The 25000-nt window shown below is 40.8% G+C and overlaps 1 protein-coding gene across 3 annotated transcripts in view; it reads right to left on the bottom strand.

The window, feature by feature from the left end:
• Window positions 1-25000, bottom strand: part of LOC135090202 (uncharacterized) — a 264688-nt gene that overhangs the window by 115138 nt on the left and 124550 nt on the right. For all 3 annotated transcript variants that reach the window (XR_010261825.1, XM_063986661.1, XM_063986662.1), the window contains one exon: window positions 9502-9541. Coding sequence is in view for 2 of the 3 variants with exons in the window: in XM_063986661.1 (XP_063842731.1) it covers window positions 9502-9541 (40 nt within the window). In the remaining variant the exon portion in view is untranslated. The remainder of the gene's footprint in view (window positions 1-9501; window positions 9542-25000) is intronic.

Here is a 25000-nt window from a genome sequence, read left to right as displayed (position 1 = left end):
CTCTATCTATACTTGCACTTTTGTTTTCGTATGCGAGTGATGAATATTCTCTTTATAAGGTTCGTGACAGCGGATGTTTTTCCCCTCTTTTATCTAGTATCTTTGACATATACGAAGGCTTTTTTTCCTCCTTCGTAAGCTTCATTATCAGTTGCCCTCCCCACCTTGCTTGTATTTATCTTCATGGTATCAGAGAGCAGTGATAAATATCCTCTCTTCCTATGTTCCATGACAGTCTGGCTTTTCTCTCCTTTTTTTTTTTTATATACAACTGACTTTTTTTCATATAAAGTGTTAAGGATAATTTCTCCATTTGCAGGTTATTTCTTCGTCTTCTATTCTAGTGATTACCGTACATGTGTATTAGTATTTGTAGGGTAAGTGGCAAATAAAACGAGAAATAAGTTGCCTGAGTCCCCCATTCAAGTATTTCTTATTCCCGTTCTCTTTTAAGTGAGAAAGAAAATGAGAAGTAGGTTCCTTACGACCTCCCATTAAAGCTTTTTTTTTTTTTACTTCCGTTTTCTTTAAGCGACAAAATCGGAATGTAATTTGCTTAAATCTCCCTTTGAATAATCCTTACTCCAATTTTCTTTAATTGAAAAAGAAAACAATAAACAGGTTCATTAAGATCCTCAGTGAATTTTTACTTCCGTTCTCTATAAGTGACAAAGAAAACGAAGAGTAGATTGACATTTTTTCTTTTATTTCCATTTTCCTTAGGTAACAAAAAAGCAGTAGATTACTGAAACTTTCCTATTTCCATTCTCTTTAAGTGACAAAGAAAACGAGAAACAGCTTACTTCAGACACCTCCCCGCCGCCGTGATGCATTCAACTCCCATTCTCAATAAATGACAAAGAAAATGAGAAATAGGTTGTTTAAGATATTCATCCTGACGCATCCTTACTCCCTTTCTCTGTAAACAAAAAAAAAAAAAAAAAAAAAAAGGAGAAATAGCTTAAGACACCCCTCCCCTGACGTATTCAAATCCCATTCTCTCTACGTGACAAAGAAAACGAGAAGTACCTTGCCTGAGTCCCCCACATTGACAAGTAACACCTACAACACTTTATTGCCTTCCGCCTGCACCCCGACACGCCTCACCTGGACACCACAAGCCAGGTGTTGGCCAGGTAACTTCCGGCGCTCAGGTGAACTATGAAAACAGGAACCGATGATAAAGGAGAGAGAGGTGAGGCGATTTCTGGCACGTCAATAGGAATAGAGAGAAGGGATGTGTGTGTGTGTGTGTGTGTGTGTGTGTGTGTGTGTGTGTGTGTGTGTGTGTGTGTGTGTGTGTGTGTGTGTGTGTGTGTGTGTGTGTGTGTGTGTGTGTGTGTGTGTGTGTGTATTCCAATGGGGTTTAGGAATTCTAGTATATGCATGAGGGTATAAAACGAAGATAAATTCTCTCTCTCTCTCTCTCTCTCTCTCTCTCTCTCTCTCTCTCTCTCTCTCTCTCTCTCTCTCTCTCTCTCTCTCTCTCTCTCTCTCTCTCTCTCTCTCTCTCTCATATCCAGGAAAAGAACCAGCGATTCGGCAGCTGAGAGAGAGAGAGAGAGAGAGAGAGAGAGAGAGAGAGAGAGAGAGAGAGAGAGAGAGAGAGAGAGAGAGAGAGAGAGAGAGAGAGAGAGAGAGAGAGATTACCGCCAACAAGTGGAAACATAATGTTGGCAGTTTATATAGAAAGGAAGTAAGGAAAATAAGGCGATTAGAAGAGGGAAGCAAAATGAGGAAAACGAATAATACTAGTGGATTTAAATGGGAAGGAATTTGAGATGCACGTCATTTGCATACGGAATGTTGATGCAAGAGTAATAAATTATGACGGGGGTGAGATTAAACAGACAGATAAACAGCAAGAGACAGACAGACACAGTACGCCATTCGTGTGTGTGTGTGTGTGTGTGTGTGTGTGTTTGGGCTTCACTCGCATTTTATTTTAAGCACTACAAAGGAAATTTATCTCCATCAACTTTTCTTCCTCTTTATTTTTATCTTTTTCCATCTCCCCCTCTTTTTTTTTTAACTGTCTCTCTTTAATCTCTCATTCTGTGTTCATTCTCTCTTCAATCTCTAGACATAATGTTAAATGTCGGAGTAATTTCTGTCGATGTGTTTTTGGTTATTGTTCTCAGCTTGCCAATTGTTTACTTTCCTCCTCCTTCCGTGACTTTCTACTTGCTCTCACCTTTAATCTGTGCACCTTAGCAAGAATGAGACAGCAAGCCAGACAGACACAGACAGAAAGACAGATAGACAAGCTGATAATCACACAGTTAAACAGACAACTACACACAATGACAGCTTATCCAGAGAGAAAGACAGCCAGCTATTTATCCATTCATCCATCCATCCATTCATTCATTTATTCATTCATCCATTTATACACCTATTCATCCACCTATCCATCCACTCATCCATCCAAACAAACAACTATATAGAAAGCCGCACATCCATTTAAGCAGAAAACAAAGATAGACAGACTGCCATCCAACCAGCCAGCCAGCTAAATAGACAGACAGATAGACAGACAGCAAACCCGTCAGCCAGCCAGCAAACCAGACAGATAGGCAGACAGACAGACAGACAGACATCCCTCCAACTACCCACCCAAAGATACAGACAGGCAGACAAAAAGCCATCCTTCCACCATCCACCCTGTCTCACACTGCCAACAAACCACCCAGACAGACAGACAAACACCCAGATAGACAGACAGACAGACAGACAGACAGCCAGATAGACAGACAGACAGACAGACAGACAGTAGCGCACCGGATGGATAGTTACACGTGAGAACAGGAACACAGTTTGACAAATGGACATACGAACTCACAAACGCAATCATGTTAAACTTTCAGAGACTTCAACCTTGACAAGAAGTTATCCAAAGTGTGTGTGTTCTAAAGTGCTCTCTCTCTCTCTCTCTCTCTCTCTCTCTCTCTCTCTCTCTCTCTCTCTCTCTCTCTCTCTCTCTCTCTCTCTCTCTCTCTCTCTCTCTCTCTCTCTTCCTTGGGTGTTTTAAAATTGACTTCTTCCTTTTATCTACGTGTGTTGCAAAAATTTTCTCTCTTCCTTACTTGGTGTTGCAAAAGTTTTCTCTTCTTTATCTAGTGTTGCAAAAATTTTCTCTCTTCCTTACTTGGTGTTGCAAAAGTTTTCTCTTCTTTATCTAGTGTTGCAAAAATTTTCTCTTCCTTACTTGGTGTTGTAAAAATGTTCTCGCTTTCTTACCTAGTGTTGTAAAAATTTTCTCTCTTCCTTACTTGGTGTTGCAAAACTTTCTTTCTTTCTTATCTAGTGTTGCAAAATTCCCTCTTCCTTTCCCTTAGTGTTCCAAAAATTTTTGTCCTTTATCTGAGTGTTAAAAATTTTTCACCCTGCCTTTCCTGAGTGTTTTAAAATTGCCTCCCTTCATTACTTAAGTGTTCCAAACTGTGTTGCTAAAATTGACCCGTTTGTGTAAAAAAAAAAAAAAAAAGACAGGTAGTAAAAATAAAAAAAAAAAAAACAAAGCCACACTAAGATAAGAATGAAATATAAAAGACAAAAAAAAATAAATAAATAAATAAAAATAAATAAATAAATGGAAAACTATGAAACAAATAAGTGTTCCGAACATTTCCCTCCCCAGGCAGTGTGCTTAAAAATAAAAAGGAAATAAAAATAAGAAAATAAACGCACATTAAGATAAGAACGAAATATATGAAGGAAAAAAAAAACTATAAAGCTGACACGATAATTTCCCAACAGACAAGACAATGCTAAGAAGATATTTAAGTTATTACAGCATTAGGAAACTAAATATATATAATGACCAAATACAAGCGACATAAAACCAGACACATTTCCTGAACACTAAAAGAAAAACGCAAAAAAAAAAAAAGATAATAATAAAATAAAAAAATAAAATAAAATAAATAAATAAATAAATAAATAAATCTATCCTTATGCAATTATAGCCTTAAAAAACTAAAGTATTTCCCATTCAAAACCTTTTTACCAACCACTTCTGTTCATTAATGCATAAGACATAAAATGTTAAGAAACTCCAATTGCTCTTATTCAACTCTTTTTTCCCAACCATCAATGTATATTAGCTCCAAAATTAATGTGGTACAGGATACAGGTGAGAACAGGTGAGAACACGTAACATTAGATACACGTGGACAGGTTAATTAAGGGGAGGGAGGTGAAGGTGTGCTGAGGTGTGCAGGGATGGGTAGGTGGGATGGTCTTCAATTATACTATCCTGTTCTTTTTTGCAGCTTTCCTTATTTTGTTATGTTCTTATGTAGGTGGAGGGGAAGCCTTCTGTTCTTCTATCCTATGCTTCTACTTGTAATCAGTGTGAAGTAGTGTAATTGGACAGTTTATCATGGGTCTAACAGTCTGCTGCTGCTTGGTGTCCTTTGTAATCCTTTATCTAGGTGTTCGTTTCCCAGATCACCATCACTGTCACCACCACTATCATCACCACTATCAATACTGTCATCACTATCACTCCAACTGCTATCATTTGACACCATAATCACCACTATTGTCACCACCACCACCACCTCCACCACCACCGCCACCGCAAGTTTCCTCGTTCTCACCAAACCAGTTTTTTTTCTCTCTCTCTCTCTTTACAAACTACAAGGTTAATTTTTTTTCTAAACATTACTTTTTCCTCCTTCTCTATGACTCTGCACTTTAATTACTGAGTGGCAACACACACACACACACACACACACACACACACACACACACACACACACACACACACACACACACACACACACACACACACACACAGAGACTTTTTTTTTTTGCCACTTCCAAATCGATTTCGAGGTTGAGATACTGCAGCCAAAAGCAGGTTATGTTAATATGGAGGAGGAGGAGGAGGAGGAGGAGGAGGAGGAGGAGGAGGAGGAGGAGGAGGAGGAGGAGGAGGAGGAGGAGGAGGAGGAGGAGGAGGAGGAGGAGGAAAAATAAAGATAATGAAGACGATAATGGTAATGGTGACAATAATAGAAGAACATGAGCAAGAATGAACAAAAAAGAACAAACGACAACAACAACAACAACAACAACAACAACAACAACAACAACAACAACAACGAAGATAAGACGAAACAAACAAAAAAGTAACATTAAGAAGAAGGAAGAACAAATACGTAGAAGTAGAACCAGGAAGAAGATGAAGAACGAGGATGAGTAGGAGGAAGAGGAACACGGTAGTAGTGGTGGTGGTGGTAGCGGTGGTAGTGGTGGTGGTGGTGGTGTTCCTCTCACTTAGCTTCCCCTGGACATTAATGGAGCATCACGCCGCCACTAAATCCACGATAACATCTACAATTGCTTACTGGTCGCCCCTGCAGCTGGCGCCTCCTTCTGGAAACTTGCACACACTCAGAGCATTACTGGAGCACACTGAGAGGATAAGTGTAGGATATTTTAACCTATTGTGGTGTATAGGTGTGTTTGTACAGGAGGGAGGGTAAGGTAAGGTAAGGTAAGGTAAGGTAAGGTAAGGTAAGGTAAGGTTAGGTAAGGTTAGGTAAGGTAAGGTTAGGTAAGGTTAGGTAAGGTAAGGTAAGGTAAGGTAAGGTAAGGTAAGGTTAGGTAAGGTAAGGTAAGGTTAGGTAAGTTAAGGTTAGGTAAGGTAAGTTAAGGTTAGGTTAGGTTAGGTAGGTTAGGTTAGGTTAGGTAAGGTAAGAACATAAGAACATAAGCAATAAGGGAAGCTGCAAGAAGCGACCAGGCTTACAAGTGGCAGTCCCTGTATGAAATATACCTACCCTATTTCCACCTATCATCCCCATCCATAAACCCGTCTAATTTTCTCTTAAAGCTTCCTAATGTCTTAGCACTAACAACATGATTACTGAGTCCGCTCCACTCATCTACCACTCTATTTGAGAATCAATTTCTTCCTATCTCTTTCTTAAACCTAAATTTTCAAGCTTGAACCCGTTATTTCTTGTTCAGTCCTGGTTGCTGATCCTAAGAATTTTGCTTACATCCCCCTTGTTATAACCCTTATACCACTTAAAGACTTCTATCAGGTCCCCTCTTAACCTACGTCTCTCTAAAGAATGAAAATTTAACAGCTTCAATCTCGCCTCGTAAGGAATACTCCTCATCCCCTTTATCTTTTTGGTCATTCTATTTTATGCTGATTCTAACAGACCTATATCTTTCCTGTAATGTGGGAACCAGAACAGCACAGCGTAGTCTAGATGAGGTCTGACCAGCGCCAAATATAGCTTTAGTATTACTTCGGGCCTTCTACTTTTAACACTCCTAAAAATTAATCCTAATACCCTATTTACCTTGTTTCTGGCCTCTATGCATTGCTTTCCTAGGCGGAGTTCAGAGCTAACTATAATCTTTTTTGTACCCTGAACCTACCAGAGCTTCGTTGTTTATTATGTATCTACTGTGTGGGTTTCCTCTGCCTACGCTAAGTACTTTGCATTTGTTGATATTAAGTTGCACTTGCCATCTGTCCGTCCATTCATTCATCCTATCTAACTCTGCCTGCAAGGCGATGGCATCTGATTCTGACCTAATTAATCTACCTATCTTTGTGTCATCCGCAAATTTACTAACATCACTACTAATTCCATTGGCACTAATACTGATCCCTCTGGCACCCCACTAATTACATGACCTCACTTGGATTTAGAGTCATTTATTACAACTCACTGTCGCCTGTCGCTTAGCCATGACCTTATCCAGCCTAACATCTTCCAATCTATCCCGGGTGTCCTAACCTTTCTCAGGAGCCTCTGATGGGATATCTTGTCAAACGCTTTACTAAAGTCCAGATATAAGATGTCATAACTATCACCATTATCTGCTGCCTCGTACACTTTACTGTAAAAACTTGACAAGTTCGTCAGCCAAGACTTCCCCTTCGTGAAGCCATGCTGTGACTGATTTATCAAGTTATATTTGTCTAAATACTCCCTAATGTTCCTCGATATTATTGACTCCATTATTTTACCTACAACTGAAGTTAAGCTGACAGGTCTATAATTAGACGCAAAAAGTTGGGATAAGGTAAGATAAGGTAGGTTTAGGTTAAGTTTGGTTAAGTTAGGTAAGGTAAGGTAAGGTAAGATTAGTTAAGATAGAAAGAAAGAAGGTAAAGGAAGAAAGGAAAGGTACGAAATGGTAAGGTAAGATAATGTAGAGAGGAAGATAAAAGAAGGAAGATACTAACAGACATCGATTCTTATCCTTACTAGACCAGACTCGAAGGATACGTAAATAAGTGTAGGATATTGTTACCTGCTGTGGTGTATCGTTGGCGTATAGAAGGTAGAGGAGAGGTGATGTAATGTACAGATGAAAGAGGAAAAACCTTCATAGACAAATAGATATACAGATAGACAGGTAGACAGATTGACAAACACCCAAAGGAGAGGGAAGGTAGAGGAGAGGAAAGGTAAAGAGAGGTAAGGTACATATAGAGACTGACAGACATATAGAAAGACAGACAGCTAGACAGTTAAATGTGTATGAAAGGAAGATAGAAAGAGGTAAGGTAGAGAGGGAGATGAAAAGCAAAAACAGATTGACAGACATACGTAAAGACAGACAAACAGACAGACAGCTAAACGGATGTATACGGGAAGGAAGGTAAAAGAGAGATGAAGTAAGGAAGAAAGGTGAAGTATGGTAGACAGAAGAGGCGATGAAAAGAAAAAAACAAAAGGACAGACAGACAGACAGACAGACAGAGATACAGAAAAACATATATAGAGAGAATGAGAAAAAATAAGAGGAAACCAATAGAGAAAAAGAGAACAAGGAAGATGATGATAAGAAAAACCAAAAAGAGGAGGAGGGAAAGAAGAAAAGATGGGAAGAAAACAAAAAGACGCACTGGAGATTGAGAGGAGGCAGGTGAAAGATGAGGACATGAAGAAGCACTGGAGGAGGAGGAGGAGGAGGAGGAGGAGGAGGAAGAGGAGCAGTGTAATAGTGAGACAGTCTCCCACCAGATGGCGTACAAGTGCAAGAAAGGTGTGTTTTCTAACCCTTTGAGATTCACCACCTCGTTAGCACCTGGCGAGAGAGAGAGAGAGAGAGAGAGAGAGAGAGAGAGAGAGAGAGAGAGAGAGAGAGAGAGAGAGAGAGAGAGAGAGAGAGAGAGAGAGAGAGAGAGAGAGAGAGAATAAGGATGGTCACAACATTCCAAAAAAATAAAGAAAATAATGCCCCAACCCTTTCTCAGCTTTACCTGGGCAACACCTGGTGGCTTGGTAATTACTAGGGTGACCTTGAGAGAGAGAGAGAGAGAGAGAGAGAGAGAGAGAGAGAGAGAGAGAGAGAGAGAGAGAGAGAGAGAGAGAGAGAGAGAGAGAGAGAGAGAGAGAGAGAGAGAGAGAGAGAGAGAGAGAGAGAGAGAGAGAGAGAGAGAGAGAGAGAGAGAGAGAGAGAGAGACTAAAGCATAACAAAAAATCATATCCTCAGTAGAATTTAATCAACTTTGAGTCGTCATCTCTGCAAATCACCTCACTTTTCACACCTGCCCTTACTTCAATCACAGGTAAGGACGAGATGAGACAGACACACAGACGGACACGAGCCAAACACCTAAAAAAAAAGAATGAAGAAAAGAAAAACAAAGAGAGAAAATATAAAAAGACGAGGGAGAAACACGAAACAAACGAGAGGAACAAGGAAAAAAAAAAAAGATAAAAGAGAAAGATTCAAACTTAAAAAAAAAAATAATAAAAAAAAGACAGAAAAGACTCAAAACTCATCACTGAATCATCTCACCTGTCTCACCTGTCCTTATCTAATTACAGGTGAGGACGAGACGAAACACACAGACACAGGGTAAATATGTAATGCCCGCCGGATGACAGGAGCACTGGTGGAGGCACAGTGGGCGGTCCTACCTGTCCGCTCTGCCGCCCATACCCGCCCACTCCCGCTACCTGCCTGTGCCCGTCACGCCCACCACACCACCGGCGGGAGTGTTGCTCTTTACCGACGCCCATCTCCATTTATTACTTCCATTTCCCATTTATATTTACGTGTCATTTGCTCCTCGCCCATTTCTAGCATTTGTACCCATTATCTAACGCTGGATGTGAGTTAATTGTCATTGTCATTACTTTAATTACCTATTATCATCCACTTGTCATTTGCTCTGTACCCCTTTCCATTATTACTCTCTTTTTCCATTATTATCTACGTGTTATTTGTTCCTCGCCCATTTCTACCATTTGCACCCATTATCTAACGCAGGATTACTTAACTGCCATTGTCATTACTTTTACTACCCATTGTTATCTATTTCCTACCATTACTGTACCCATTATTTAACTCTAAGTATGTACGGTAACTTTCTCTCCTCTCCATCACTAATATTACCCATTAAATTCCTGTGTATTTCAGTATATGATTCACCTTTACCTGCAGGACTCATTGAGCAAGGTACACACACACACACACACACACACACATACACACACACACACACTCACCTGAGCACACCTGGGCGTAGGAATGATGGGTGTTGGTCATCTGGGAATCAAAAGAAAAATGTGTTATTGACTTAATAAACAAAAGAAAAAGATGTGTAAACGTTTGGCTCTTCATAAATAAAAGGGAAAATGTGTTAATTATTGACTTCATAAACAAAAGAAAGGAAAAAAAATGTTATTGGCTTCATAAACAAAGGAAAAAAATATGATACTGATTGAGTTCATTAACACAAGTTTTCTTTTACTTTATTTATTCTTCCTCAGCTGGAGGTTCAAGGTTCTGTGATGAGGGAGAGCGAGTTGAGGAGAGGGGTGAGGGGTGAAGGGTGAGGGAAGGTGAGGACGGGGTGAGGGAGGGAGTGGTAAGAGGGAAAAAGAGTGAATGGAAGGAAGGGATGAGGAAGAATAAACAAAAAAAAAAAGAAAAGAAATATGTGTTATTCATTGAATTCATAAAGAAAAAAATAGAAAAATGTGTTAAATTATTGAATTCATAAAAAAAAAAGGAAAAAGAAGACGAAGCACAGAGGCAACGTGATAAAAGAAATAAAGAAAATGTGAAAGCAAGAAGACAATAAAATTCGTAACACTACAATACAATAATACAAAAACAATGACACACATAAACTCATAAAAAAAAATAGTAATAATATGAAAGCAAACCCACAATTAACTTCATGAAACTAAAGAAAACGTAAAAGAAAAAAAAAAACAAGAACACCGCTGACTTAATTAAAAAGATTAGAAAATATTTTAAAACAATACAGGTAAAACTATATTCCTAAATACAAAAAAAAATAAAAAAATTAATTAATAAAATAAATAAATAAATAAATAAATAAATAAATAAGACGACTTTTGTAATTATATCTACTTTTTATTACTTCAGTTAGTTTGATTTGCTAACATAATAATAATAATAATAATAATAATAATAATAATAATAATAATAATAATAATAATAATAATAATAATAATGTCTCGTTTAAAAGCCACCGAGAGAGAGAGAGAGAGAGAGAGAGAGAGAGAGAGAGAGAGAGAGAGAGAGAGAGAGAGAGAGAGAGAGAGAGAGAGAGAGAGAGAGAGAGAGAGAGAGAGAGAGAGAGATATTAAAAGAAAGAGAGAGACGCAGAAACAGAGACACAGAAACAAAGAGGCACAAAGCAACACACACACACACACACACACACACACACACACACACACACACACACACACACACACACACACACACAACTCACGTGTTTAAGAGCAAAGGAAAACAATAACTTCCTAAACAAAGCCAAGAACGAGAATTCCAAGGCGAGAAGGCAGAAACACGATCAGATAACTCCCCTCTCCCTCTCCCTCCCTCCCTCACTCTCCCTCTCCCTCTCGCTCTCTCAGCCAACAAGGGCGGCGCCTCCTGCAAGAAATGGGATCTCAGCCGAGGCAAGACACTCTCTGCTTTAGATTCCAGATTAAAGCAGTGAATTAGTGCAAATTATCCTCCTTTTACAGCGGTGGAGTGACGCGTGGCTATAAATTAAATACGTATAGACACCAAGGCTTAGATATCGCCCAGGTATTGTGGAGTGTGTAGATAAGTGAAGGTATGTAAATAATAAGGGATTGGTAAGGGTTGAGGGAGGGAGGAGGGGAGGGAGGGTATGAAGGAGAGGGTTTGGGCGTTAAGGGGTGGGGGAGAGGAGGCTTGAGGGAGAGGGAGAGGGAGAAGGGAGAGGAGAGGAGAGGGGAGAGGAAAGGAGAGGAGAGGAGAGGAGAGGAGAGGAGGGAGAGGAGAGAGAGAGAGAGAGAGAGAGAGAGAGAGAGAGAGAGAGAGAGAGAGAGAGAGAGAGAGAGAGAGAGAGAGAGAGAGAGAGAGAGAGAGAGAGAGAAAGAGAGAGAGAGAGAGGCAAGGGGACAGAAACAGAAAAAAAGACAGACAAACAGACAGAACAAACAAACAAACAAACAAACAAACAAGCAGAAAGACAGAGAGAGAGAAAGACAAACAGACAGACAGATAGACAGATAGAGACAGACAAACAAACAAACAAACAAACAAACAAACAAGCAGACAGACAGATCAACCACCCCATAAAAAAAGTAGAAAAACGGCAGGGAAACAGACAGACAGACAGACAGACAGACAGACTGAAAAAGACACAAAAACAAAAGTCACACAGACAGAAATAAAAAAAACACAAGAAGAGAAAGAGAAACACAAAGATCAAGACGCACAAATACAGACAAACAAACAAACAAACAAACAAACAAACAAACAAACAACAAACAATTACCACACATCCATACCGGAAACGATCAGACATAATGAAAACAAAGACCTTTTCATCCACCTTCCCTCCACCGCCGTCCCTCCACTCCCTCCATTAACGCAAAGTATACAACATCCGCATACAAGTCTCCACCTCATTCCACTTTGCAAGGCGGAAAAACAAACACCACGGGATTCGAACCCTTGTATAAATCAAAACATCGCTCTCTCTTTGACCTTGAAAAAAGACGAGAGAGAGAGAGAGAGAGAGAGAGAGAGAGAGAGAGAGAGAGAGAGAGAGAGAGAGAGAGAGAGAGAGAGAGAGAGAGAGAGAGAGAGAGAGAGAATAACTTGTTCATGATCTTCTCCTCCTTTTCCACCTCTTCAGTATTGAAAGAGGGGGAGGGGAGAGTCAGGGAGCTAATCGACAAGAGGGGAGTGAGTGAGGGAGAGAGAGAGAGAGATAGGGAGGGTAAAGACATCAACAAACTTTCGCCTCTCCCTCACCCTCTCCCTCACATGGAAGTTCAAGGTTTTGTCATGAGGGAGAGTGAGGGAGAGGGGTGAGAGGTGAGGGCGGGATGAGGGAGTGAGTGGGAGAGAAGAAGAGTGTAAGCGAATGAAAGGGATGAGGATAATATGAATAAGAGTGTGAATGAGATGAACGAGAGGAAGAGGGGGAGAGAAAAAAAAGAAAGAGTTAAGAAAGAGTTCGAAAGAGTTAAGAACAGGAAAGCAGAGTATGGCGCAGATACAGAAGAAGAAGAGGAAGAAGAAGAAGAAGAAGAAGAAGAAGAAGAAGAAGAAGAAGAAGAAGAAGAAGAAGAAGAGGAGGAGGAGGAGGAGGAGAAGAAGAGGAGGAGGAGGAGGAGGAGGAAGAGGAGGAGGAAGAAGAAGAAGAAGAAGAAGAAGAAGAAGAAGAAGAAGAAGAAGAAGAAGAAGAAGAAGAAGAAGAAGAAGAAGAAGAGGTGGAGGAGGAGGAGAAGGAGGAGGAGGAGGAGAAGGAGGAGGAGGAGGAGGAGGAGGAGGAGGAGGAGGAGGAGGAGGAGGAGGAGGAAGAAAAAGAAGAGGAAAAGGAAAAAGAAGAAAAAAAGAAAACGAAGGAAGATCACTGCCTTTACCATCAAGAAGAATAACAAGATTAACAACAACAACAACAACAACAACAACAACAACAGAAAGCTACAACAATTATAATAATAACACCAGGCCAAGACAAGGAACAGAGACAGGGTAAAGGCAGCAAAATTTATCAGCGGAAACACTCATGCATTCACAATTAACTGCAACTCGCGCAGTAAATAAAACTACCAGAGAGAGAGAGAGAGAGAGAGAGAGAGAGAGAGAGAGAGAGAGAGAGAGAGAGAGAGAGAGAGAGAGAGAGAGAGAGAGAGAGAGAGAGAGAGAGAGAGAGAGAGAGAGAGAGAGTTTTACCTATCTATCTCATCACCTGTCCAATTATACACCTTTTTACCTGTCCATGTTTATTTACCTGTCTAGAGAGAGAGAGAGAGAGAGAGAGAGAGAGAGAGAGAGAGAGAGAGAGAGAGAGAGAGAGAGAATTCACCCGTCTACCTCTTCACCTGTCCAATTATCTACCTATCTACTAGTCAATGTTTATTTTACCTACCTGTCTATCTATCCACCCGCTCACGTGTCACCTACCTGCCCTACGAGTTACCTTATCTACCTGTACATCTGTCCGTCTCTTTACCTGTCCACCTGTCTACCTGTCCACCTTTTTACCTGTCAACCTCCCAGCCCGCGTCACCTGTCATACATACTGCCTTCATTACCTCGACCTTGCCCTTCCCTCCCTTGTTACCTCCCTTCCCTTCCCTTCCTTGCCTTCCCCAAACCTACTCCCTTTGACCGCCACCTTGTACCCACTAATAGCACCCTCATAGTCCCTTATACCTCCCTCATACAGCCCTCACCTCGCCGCATACAGACGGACATTTCGGTATATAAACTAAAGGATCTTTTTTTTTTTGTTTCTATTGTGTTGGGAGGTTAATTAGTACAGACAGGTACAGGTAGCATTCAGGTAAGTATACAGGTAAGGTTAGACACAGGTAAGAAAGTTAAGTATAACAGAAAGCTTGAAAGTTTGTGCAAAGAAATATTTTGTGTGTGTGTGTGTGTGTGTGTGTGTGTGTGTGTGTGTGTGTGTGTGTGTGTGTGTGTGTGTGTTACGCCAGTCAGTCGTTTTACAGCATGGCAGCATCATTTATAACCGCAGTGGGCAATAAATCTATCTATCTGTCTATCTGTCTATCCGGGTATGTGCGTGTGTGCGTGCATGCGTGTATGTATGTCCGTGTCCGTGTGTGTGTGTGTGTGTGTGTGTGTGTGTGTGTGTGTGTGTGTGTGTGTGTGTGTGTGTGTGTGTGTGTGTGTGTGTGTGTGTGTGTGTGTGTGTGTGTGTGTGCCAGACGCTTCACTGCCACTTAGCATGCAGCCCTCAGCCAAACAAGTTCTGCCTACTAACAAACGTCATGAGGGAATTTCATGCTTGTGTGATGAAAAGTGATGACCGAGCTCGTCTTGAAGTGGTGAGGAATGGTGAGTGAGGCGCCGCGCTGCTCACCACTCAGCGCCACAAGGAAAGGCAGTGTGTCATGGCGCCTTAAAGAAATATACGAACAAGAGAACATAAAAATATACGAAAATAAGGAAAGCTGCAAGAAGTCATCAGGCCTACACGTGGCAGTCCCTGTATAAAACATGCTGACGTATTTCCACTTATTATTTTCATATACATATTTATCTAATCCTTTAAAAGTTTCTTCATGCCTCGGCACTAACAACACAACATAACATACGAAAACAAGGGAAGTTGCAAGAAGTCATCAGGCGTACACGTGGCTGTCCCTGTACTAAACCTCCCTTTCTATATCCACCTATTCTCTCCATTCATAAAGTTGTCTAATCTTCTTTTAAAAACCTTCCTATTCACTCAACACTAACGACCTGATTATTGAGTCCATTCCACTCATCCACCACCCTATTTCGGAACCAGTTTCTTCCTATCTCTTTTTTAAATGGACTTTTTTCAAGCTTAAACCGATTATTTCTTGTCCTGTCATGATTACTGACTGTGAGAATTTTGTTTATATCACCCTTGTTATATCCTCTATACTATTTAAAGACCTCCATTAGATTGCTTCTTAATTTACGGCTCTTTAAGGAATGTAAACTCAAAGACCTCATTACAAGTCAGTCAGTCAGTCAGTCAGTCAGTCAGTCAGTCAGTCAGTCAGTCAGTCACTCACTCACTCACTAAGCCAGTCACTCAGTCATTCAGTTAATCAGTCAGCCAATCAGTTAATCAGTCAGCTAACCAGCCACCCAGTCAATCAGCCAGTCAGCCACACAGTCAGTCAGTCAGTCAGTCAGTCAGTCAGTCATTCAGTCAGTTAATATCATACTAATGGAAGATAGAATAGAAAATAACTTTAATTTAGTGAATAATGAAGAGAAATGAAAGGAAGAATTGAAGGATACGAAGAAGGAAGGAAAAAGCCAACAGCAACGGAGGGAGAAAGGATAAGAGAGGAATAGAAAAGAAACAAGATGGAGGAGACGCAGGAAGGAAAGAAGGATAAGAAAAACAAGGATAGCCAAGAGGAAGAAAAAGAAAAAGATAAAAGAAAGGGAGAAAAGCAGATAGATAGACAGATAGATAGATAAAGATGTATATTTTAGAGAAAGAAGGAGGAAGAAAAGCATAAGGAGGAAAAAGGAAGGTGAAAAGAAAGAAGAGTTGGAAAATGAAGGAAGGAGAGAAGAAAGGGAGGATGAGGAGAAAAAAAGAAGAAAAAAATTAAGATAGGACAGAAGAGAAAGATAAAATAAGAAATGGAGGAGAGAGGAAAGAAGGATGAGAAAAGAAGGGGAGAATAGACAATAACAGAAGAAACGAAGGAAAAGGCTAAAGAGAGAACTGAAAAAAATAGGAAAATGGGAAAGGAAAAGGGAAGGATAAGAAGGCAGAATAAGAAAGAAAAGGAGAAAGAAGGGAGGGGGAAAAGAGAAAGAGGGAAGGGAGAATCAGAAGAGAAGAAGGAAGAGAGAAAGAGAATAAGTAGATGGAAAAGAGAGAGAAGGGAGAATAAGAAGGAAGGAAAAGGAGAAAAGGGAGTAATGTAGAAAAGGATGGAGAGAAAAGAGGAAAGGCAAAGAAGAAAGAAGGGAAAGAAGAATAAGAAGGAAGGAGAAGAGAAGAAAGGAATAAGAGATGCAAAGAGGGATAGGGAGTGATAAAAGCAGAAAAGGATGGAAGAGAGTGAAGAGAAGAGGTTAGAGAAGGAAGGGAGAGAGAGGGAGTGAGTGAAACAGAGGAAGGAAAGGAGAATGAAAATAAAGGGGAAAGAGAAAAAAGGAATGAATGAAGATGGAAGAAAAGAAGAGAGTGAGCGAAGAAGAGAGAAGGGAGGTGAAGGAGGAATGAGAAGGAAACAAGACAAGGAAAGAAGAGAGGTAGTGAATGAAAGAGAAAGAAGGAAAAGAAAATTAAAATGGAGAGAAACAGGAATGAATGAATGAAGCAGTGAAAGACAGAAGGAAAGAAGGGAGTGAGTGACGAAGAGAGGGGAGGGAAGGAGGAAAGAGAAGGAAGACAAGGGAGGGAGAGAGGGAGGGGAGGGAGAGAAGGGACCAGCCAAATCGAGGGACCCGCAGTTCACCTTCCCGTTTATCTACCTGACCGAGGGGCGGGGCTAGTGTACCTGGCAGCCAATGAGAGAGCGGGACCCACGTAATGCCGGCCGCTGCCCCCGCTGATTGGCCGTTGCGCTGGGCTGACTGGCGGCGGGGAGGCAGAGAGAGAGAGAGAGAGAGAGAGAGAGAGAGAGAGAGAGAGAGAGAGAGAGAGAGAGAGAGAGAGAGAGAGAGATTTGCTAAGGTATGAGGCTGTCTTCAGTTTAACGAAGCTCCCCCAGGCAACAGAAAACGTAGATAAAGAGGAAATGTTAAATAATTACCTTTGTTTTATCTTTTCCTATTTTTTCTTTCTCTTTATTATTCATAGTGTGTTTTTTGGATGTTTTTTTTCTTCCTTTTATGCTTCTCAGGGGAAAGAAAACGTGAATGCAAGAAAACGAGATAATTACTTTTGCCTTATCTCTTCCCCCTTTTCTTCCTTTGTCTTATTATTTACTACGTGTTTTTATTTATTTCATTCACTTCACTTAATTTCCCAAGTCAAAGAAAACCGTGGATAGAAGAAAATGTTGGATAATCATTTTCGCCTTTCCTATTCCCCATTTTCCTTCATTATTTGTTCTTTATTTTTCATTGTGTCTATGTCTTCTTTCCTTTTCTCTTTTTATGCTTCTCAGGTGAAACAAAACGTGGAGATAAGAAGGAAATGTTAACTATTTGTCCCTTCCCTCTTCCTCATTTATTTCTTTATTTCCTCTTTCTTATTTACTGTTTGTGTGTTTGTTGGTGTATCTTATCTTCCATCTTTCTTTTCTAAGCTAAAGATAAGAGGAAAGTGTATGATAATTACTTATTCCTTTCCTCTTCTTCATTTTTCTTTCTTTATTTCTCTTCTCCATTTTCCTTCATTTTTTTTCTTTTTCCTTCTATGATTTATTGTTTTCTTTTTTTTTGTTACTTCTTTATCACTTCTTAGGTGTGTATGATTACTGTACATCATCTAATTTCTTTCCTTTTTCTCCTTTTTTTTTATATTTCCAGTCGAAAAGAAAACAAAAATAAGAAAAAGTGTAGAATTATTACTTGAAATCTTCCTCTTTCATCTCTTTATTTATTTTTCCTTTTTCTTTGTTATTTTTTTGTGTGTTAGGTGTTATTCATACGCATTATCTTCTCTCTCTCCCTTTTTATGCTTCCCTGGCGGATAAAGACGTGGAGATAAGAAGAAAATGAGGAATAATTACTCGTGTGAACCTTCTCTTCTTTATGATACTGTGGGTTCTCTCTCTCTCTCTCTCTCTCTCTCTCTCTCTCTCTCTCTCTCTCTCTCTCTCTCTCTCTCTTGAACTATTGCTATGATTATCTTTGCTTCTTCATCAAATATTCTAAACACATATACAGTAATTTCATTGGTATTAGGCATTTCTCTCTCTCTCTCTCTCTCTCTCTCTCTCTCTCTCTCTCTCTCTCTCTCTCTCTCTCTCTCTCTCTCTCTCTCTCTCTCTCTCTCTCTCTTGTTATCATGTCGCATAATTTCTCTTCCTGCTCACTTATTTACCTCCTCTCAGGGAATCCGGGCTGAGTAAGACGTGTAAGATGCGTTGCAGTGTTTTGGCACAGCTGGCGATAAATCTTGCGCTTGAGAACTTAACAACTTAATAATTGCAGGGAGCGTGACGTTTACCCGTGTCTGGAGAAGGAAAGGAGAGAGGGAGGAGACAAAGAGGGTGAGAAAAGAAAATGGTCAGGAGAAAGAAGGGATATAGAGGAAAAACTGAAGAAAGGAAGGAGAGAGAAAGACGAAAAATTTGTCTCCAGTGCAATGGCAGGGAGAGAGAAAAAGAAGATGGTCTGGTGAACGAAGGGAGAGAGAAAAATAGAAAAGAAAATGGTCTGGAGAAAGGAGAGAGAAAAGTAGTTTCGAGAGAGAAAGGAGAGAGAGAGAGAGAGAGAGAGAGAGAGAGAGAGAGAGAGAGAGAGAGAGAGAGAGAGAGAGAGAGAGAGAGAGAGAGAGAGAGAGAAAAGATAAAAAAAAATTGTCCCGAGAAAGAAAGGAGAGAGAAAAAATGTAATCTTAATCTAACGTCAACATAAAGTATAAATTCTCTCTCTCTCTCTCTCTCTCTCTCTCTCTCTCTCTCTCTCTCTCTCTCTCTCTCTCTCTCTCTCTCTCTCTCTCAGGAAACGGAACACAGGTAAGAAAAAAAGGTCTTAATTAATCACGGTAGAATATAATTACAGACACAAAGGTAAAGTGAAATCTCGAAAGGTAATTTAGGACATGTGAGGAGGAGGAGGAGGAGGAGGAGGAGGAGGAGGAGGAGGAGGAGGAGGAGGAGGAGGAGGAGGAGGAGGAGGAGGGAAGGTTGTGAGGGGCGGAAGACGACACACAGAGCTATTGACACACTCTCTCTCTCTCTCTCTCTCTCTCTCTCTCTCTCTCTCTCTCTCTCTCTCTCTCTCTCTCTCTCTCTCTCTCTCTCTCTCTCTCACTTCCTCTTCCTTTACTCACACCTTTCCTCTCACTAATCCAATTCTAAGTACCCTAAACTTAATCGCCGCTTAATCCTTTTTTTTTTTTTTTTTTGACTTCCTGAATTTTCTATCTATTTTCAACTTTTACTGTTTTTCTTTTTTTTATTTTTTGTGATTCTTCTTTTCTTTCTTCTTTCTTTAATTTCCTTTTTTTGGTTTCTCACTGAAGGACGTTGTGCTATTGTCTTTCTCTTCCTGTTTGCTTTTCTTCCTTTCTTTATCTTTTCGTTTATCTTGTTGTGTATCGAGTTTTCTTTCTTCCTTTCTTCGTTTTCGTCTTTCGTGTTCTTTTACTTTCTTACTTTGATTTTCTCTTTCGTTATCTGTGTTTTCGATTTTTCTTGCGTTTTTTTTTCTTTGTTTTTTTTTTGTTTGAATGTTTGTATTGCTTCCCTTACTTTTTTCATTATCTTATTTTCTTCTTTCATTTAATTTCAATGCTTATTTTGTCGCACATCACTTATTTCCTCCTTTCCATTCAGCTTTTTTTTCCAATCACAGCATTCGAATTTCACTGAACATATTGACTTTTTTCCCCTTTTTTCCCAATTTTTCCTTCTTTATATTTGTATTACTTCAATTTTTACCGAAGAGAAAAAAAATTACGTCTTGTATTTTTTATTTCATTTCATCAACAGAAGGACAACACTTACAACTTCTAAAACACACACACACACACACACACACACACACACACACACACACTCACAGTCTCCGGAGCATTTGGTAATCGCCTCGGAGCATATAAGGTTTCGGGTCACCTGTTGGAGTGGCCAGGTAATAATTTAACTATTGATATTACCTGGGGATTAATAATACATCGCCGCCCGCTGACAGGAGGCCGCGGAGGGCGAGAAGAAAATGAAAAGAGTGAATATGAAGAGAGGAGGTGGTGGTGGTGGTGGTGGTGGTGGTGGTGGTGGTGGTGGTGGTGGTGATGTGTCTGTGTGTGTGTGTGTGTGTGTGTGTGTGTGTGTGTGTGTGTGTGTGTGTGTGTGTGTGTGTGTGTGTGTGTGTGTGTGTGTGTGTGTGTGTGTGTGTGTGTGTGTGTGTGTGTGTGAGAGAGAGAGAGAGAGAGAGAGAGAGAGAGAGAGAGAGAGAGAGAGAGAGAGAGAGAGAGAGAGAGAATATTAAGGGTGGGTGGATGTATATAAAAAAGAATAATATATATATACCTAGTTAATAATATTTCTCTCTCTCTCTCTCTCTCTCTCTCTCTCTCTCTCTCTCTCTCTCTCTCTCTCTCTCTCTCTCTCTCTCTCTCTTCATCACAATTACGAACATAATAAAAGAATTGTTGAAATAAAACAAAAACATTGAACGAAAGAAAGAAAGAAAGAAAGAAAGAGAAAATGAAAGAAAAACAAGAATCCTTAAGCTGAGACACAAAGAAGGAGGAAGAGAAGCAGACACAAGAAGAAAGAATGAAGAGAAGGAGAAGGAGAAGGAAGAGAAAGAGGTTTAAAAGGGAGAAGAAAAAGAGAAGAAGGAGGAAGAAGAAAAAGATTAACAAAGAAGAAGACGGAGAAGAACTACAAGAATAAAAGAATAAGAATAAGAAGAACGAGAACAAAAACAACTAAAACAACAACAACAACAACAACAACAACAACAACAACAACAACAACAACAACACAACAACGAAAACAACAACAACAGGAGCAGAATAAGAAAAAGAATGACAGACAGATAGAGAAAGAAACAAGAAGATACCAACAACAAAAACAACAACGAAGAAGAAGAAGAAGAAGAAGAAGAAGAAGAAGAAGAAGAAGAAGAAGAAGAAGAAGAAGAAGAAGAAACAAAAGAAGCAAGAACAAAAACAAGAAAAAAGAAAACGAAAAAGGAAACACACACACACACACACACACACACACACACACACACACACACACACACACACACACACACACACACACACAGAGGAATTTTCAAAGCCCCCACACACAAACACACACATCCCCTTCTCCCCCTCCTTCTCCCCCTCCCTTCTCCCTCTACCCCTCCCCACACACACACACACACACACACACACACACACACACACACGACCCACACACTCATCTACATAATTATCTGATTGCCGGGGCGCCCAAACAAGGAGAAGACACGGCGCGGCGGGAAGACGAGAACCTGTTTGACGCACGACCATGGATGCTGATCTCCGGCGCTCAAACTGCTCCCTGATATAACGATTGGGGGGCGGGAGGGGGCGGGAGGGAGCGGGAGAGGGGCTGGGGTGGACGGGAGAGGGAGAGAGAGAGGGGTTGGAACGTGGACGGGAGGGGGTTGAAAGGGAGTCAAGGAAGGGTGTTTGAGGTAGTTTGGGGTGGGTGGAGTGAGAGGGTGGTTGGGGGTCAGGCAGGATGAGGGGAGGTAGTAGTGTAGGATGGTTAAGGGAGGGGAAGATGGGAGAGGAAGAGATGAGATGGTAAAGGAAGGGAGAGGAAGGGAGAGGAAAGAAGAGGAAGGGACACGAGAGAAGAGGGCAATAAAGGTGAGAGAGAAAGGGAAAGGAAAGGATGGAAGAGGAAAAAGAATGGAAATAGAAACAGAAAGAAAAATGGGAGAAAAAGGGAGAGAAAGGGAGAGAAAAAATAACATTCGAGAGGAAAGAAAAGTGAGAGAGAAAAGTGGGAGAGGATGGGAGAGGAAACTAGGAGAGGGAGAGGTGATATTGTGGGCAAGAGGCGTGTGTTTCAGGGGAGACAGTCGTGGGAGAGTGATGCTGAGGCAGAGGAAGGATGCAGGATGCTGGGATGGGAGATAAGGATGCTAGGATGCTGGGATGGGGAGATAAAGATGTAGGATGCTAGGATGGGAGATGGTGAGGCAGGGTGGTGTAGTGGGGAGAGGAAAGGCATGGTTTAGGATGCTGCACTGAGGGAGATAAAGGATAAAGGATGATGGACGAGGAAAGGAAGGATGCTAGAATAATGTAGATAGAAATGATGTAAGTAGACTGAGAAAGAAAAAAAAAGAAGGAATGAAAAAAGAAGTAAATGGATGAATGAAAGTATTAATGATAAATAAATGCACAGATACATGAACAAATAAGTAGAAATAGGAAGAAGAAAGAGATAATTTCGTGATAAATGAACAAATAAATGAATAAACAAATAAGGCAATAAATAAAGAAGAGAACAAGTGAATGAATGAAGACAGCACAGGATTAAAGAAAAGCATAAATAAATGAATAAATAAGTAGAAATAAAAGGAAGAAACTTTTTTTTTTTTTTTCCTGACAGGCAGCCGCGCGTCACAACACTGGCGTCACTTATCTCCAGCACGCCACCAGCCACAAACTGCCACTCTGGAGCCAAAAAGGGAAGAAAGGAAGAAGAAAAGTTGAAAAGAATAAAAAAAATGAATAAAAGTAAAGCATAACACGATAAATCCACGATGTCATTTTCGAAGCCAAAAAAAACAAAAAAAAACAAAAGGAAGGAAAAAAATAGATAAATAAAAGGACGACGCGGAAAAAAAACAAGAAAACTACAAAAAAAAATTCTAAGCAAAGAAAAAAAGGAAAAGAAAAGCTGAAAAGAAAAAAAAAAAGGAAAAGTACAATACACTAAACAGTTATTCCTGCACCAAGTGGTAAGAAATAAAAGGAAGAAGAAAAGAAAAAGTGAAAAAAAAATCACATTATTCTTTTACCTACATTCATTCATTCACTCATTCATTTTCTCCTCAGTTTCTTCTCTCCCCTTTTCTCTTTTCAATCTTCCTTCTTTCCCTCTTTCTATATCTTCTTTCTTCACCTTCTCACAGTCTCTTCTCCCATCCCATTCCTCCCTTCTCCCTCTCATTCTCCTCTCTTTCCCTGTCTCATTCTCCCCTATTTCCCTTTCTCATCCTCCTTTTCTTTCTATCTCTTATTCTTCCCTTTCCCTCTCTCATTTTCCTCTTCTCCTTCTCTCATTCTTCTCTTCTCTTTCTCATTCTAACCTTCTTCCCTCTTTCCCTCTCTAATTCTGCCCTTCTCCCTTCTTTCCCTCTCTTTCTTCCTTTCTCTCCTATCATTCTCCTCTTCTCTCCTTTTATTCTCCCCTTTCTGTCTCTCCTTTTCCCCTCACTCTCCTTTCCACTCTCAAGCTCCCCGTTCTTCTTCTTCCTCTCTCAATTTTTCCTTCTCTTCCCCTCTCAACCTCCCTCCCTATACTACAACCCCCAAACTCGTCCCCCCCACAAAAAAAGAAAAAATAAACAAATAAATAAAATAAATAAATAAATAAAAACAAGAAAACCAAAACAACAAAACAATGCAAGAGTCACCCCAGCTTCTCACGACCCCAACAGAAAACGGATGCATGACGTGCCTGTCTGGTCTCATTCACTCCAGGTATTACATCTTCAGCGCCTTCTTCAGGAGGTACAGAGGCGGGAGGGGGACGGGAGGAGGGGGAGGGGGAGAAACAAGTCTGGATCCCCGTCTGGTCGTGAGGAATGCTGCTGGTCTGACACAAGGGCACCGGGAGGAGAGGGCGGGAAGATGGCGCGGGAGGAGGAGGGTGGGCGGGAGGAGGAGGAGAGAAAGGACAAAGGGTGAGATAGAGAAGTAAGAAAGGAGAGGCACGTGAAGAGGGAAGGGAAGAGAAAGAGAGAAAAGGGAAAGAAGGGAGAAGGAAAGTACGGGAGGACAGAGAGAAGAGAAAGAGGAGAGGGAAGGAAGGAGAGGAGATAAAAAAAAGAAGAGAGAAAAGAGATACGTGGAGAAGAGAAGTAAGGAAGAACAGGGGGAAAGAGAACTAAGGAGGAGGAAGAGGAGGAGGAGGAGGAGGAGGAGGAGGAGGAGGAGGAGGAGGAGGAGGAGGAGGAGGAGGAGGAGGAGGAGGAGAACAATAAATTCATAAGTTATTGCATTACACAAATAAAAGAGGTAAGTAGAAATGAAACAAAGGAGAGAGAGAGAGAGAGAGAGAGAGAGAGAGAGAGAGAGAGAGAGAGAGAGAGAGAGAGAGAGAGAGAGAGAGAGAGAGAGAGAGAGAGAGAGAGAGAGAGAGAGAGAGAGCAGTAAAAAAAAGGGGGGAAAGGAGAGATAAACAAGAAGAAACAGATGAAAAGCACAAGCAGATAAATGACAGAGAAGAGGAAGAAGCACGAAAAAAGAGAAAGAAGAAATAGAAGAACGACAGATGAAGGAGAAAAACAGGGACAGGAGAGGAGAAAGAGAAGAGAAGAGAAGAGAAGAGGAGTAGGAGAGGCAAGCAGGAAGAGCAGGATAAGATTTTTACCTTCAAAATGTCAAGGTTAATTAAGGTAAGGTAAGGTTAGCTAAGGTTATGAAAGGTTAGGTTAGGTAAGGTTAGGTAAGGTTAGGTGAGATTAGGTTAGGTTAGGTTAGGTCGGGTCAGGTAAGGTTTGGTTAGGTTAGGTTAGGTTAGACAAGGTTAGGTTAGGTTAGGTAAGGTTTAGTTAGGTTAGGTTAGGTTGTCAGGTCAGGTCAGGTCAGGTAAGGTTTTGGTTAGGTTAGGTTAGGTTAGGTTAGACAAGGTTCGGTTAGGTTAGGTCAGGTCAGGTCAAGTAAGGTTTGATTAGGTTAAGTTAGACAAGGTTAGGTTAGGTAAGGTTTGGTTAGGTTAGCTTAGGTTAAGTCAGGTCAGGTCAGGTCAGGTCAGGTCAGGTAAGGTTTTCGTTTGGTTAGGTTAGGTTACGTTAGACAAGGTAAGGTAAGGTAAGGTAAGGCAAGGTAAGGTAATGTCTGATCTGCCATCTTTGTTTTCACGCCCTCGCCTCCCTCTCTTGCTTCTCATTGAGTTCCTTGCGTTCTTAAACTCATGAGACTGGACGTGAGGGGAGAAGGGGTGGGGGCCTTGAGGGGGCGTGGGAGGGGCTGCAAGGAGTAATGAGAGGCGTGGAAGGGGGAGCAAAAGGGGAAGGGGTTGGCTGCTTTGAGTTGTGGCTGTGAACATGAAACAAAATTATAACGAAATGCCTTCCCCCCTCTCTCTCTCTCTCTCTCTCTCTCTCTCTCTCTCTCTCTCTCTCTCTCTCTCTCTCTCTCTCTCTCTCTCTCTCTCTCTCTCTCTCTGTGTGTGT

This window comes from Scylla paramamosain, chromosome 34 (assembly GCF_035594125.1).
Source record: "Scylla paramamosain isolate STU-SP2022 chromosome 34, ASM3559412v1, whole genome shotgun sequence".
NCBI classification, from domain to species: domain Eukaryota; kingdom Metazoa; phylum Arthropoda; class Malacostraca; order Decapoda; family Portunidae; genus Scylla; species Scylla paramamosain.
The sequence above is the reverse complement of the archived record's forward strand: the minus strand, read 5'-3'. Positions and strand labels throughout refer to the sequence as shown.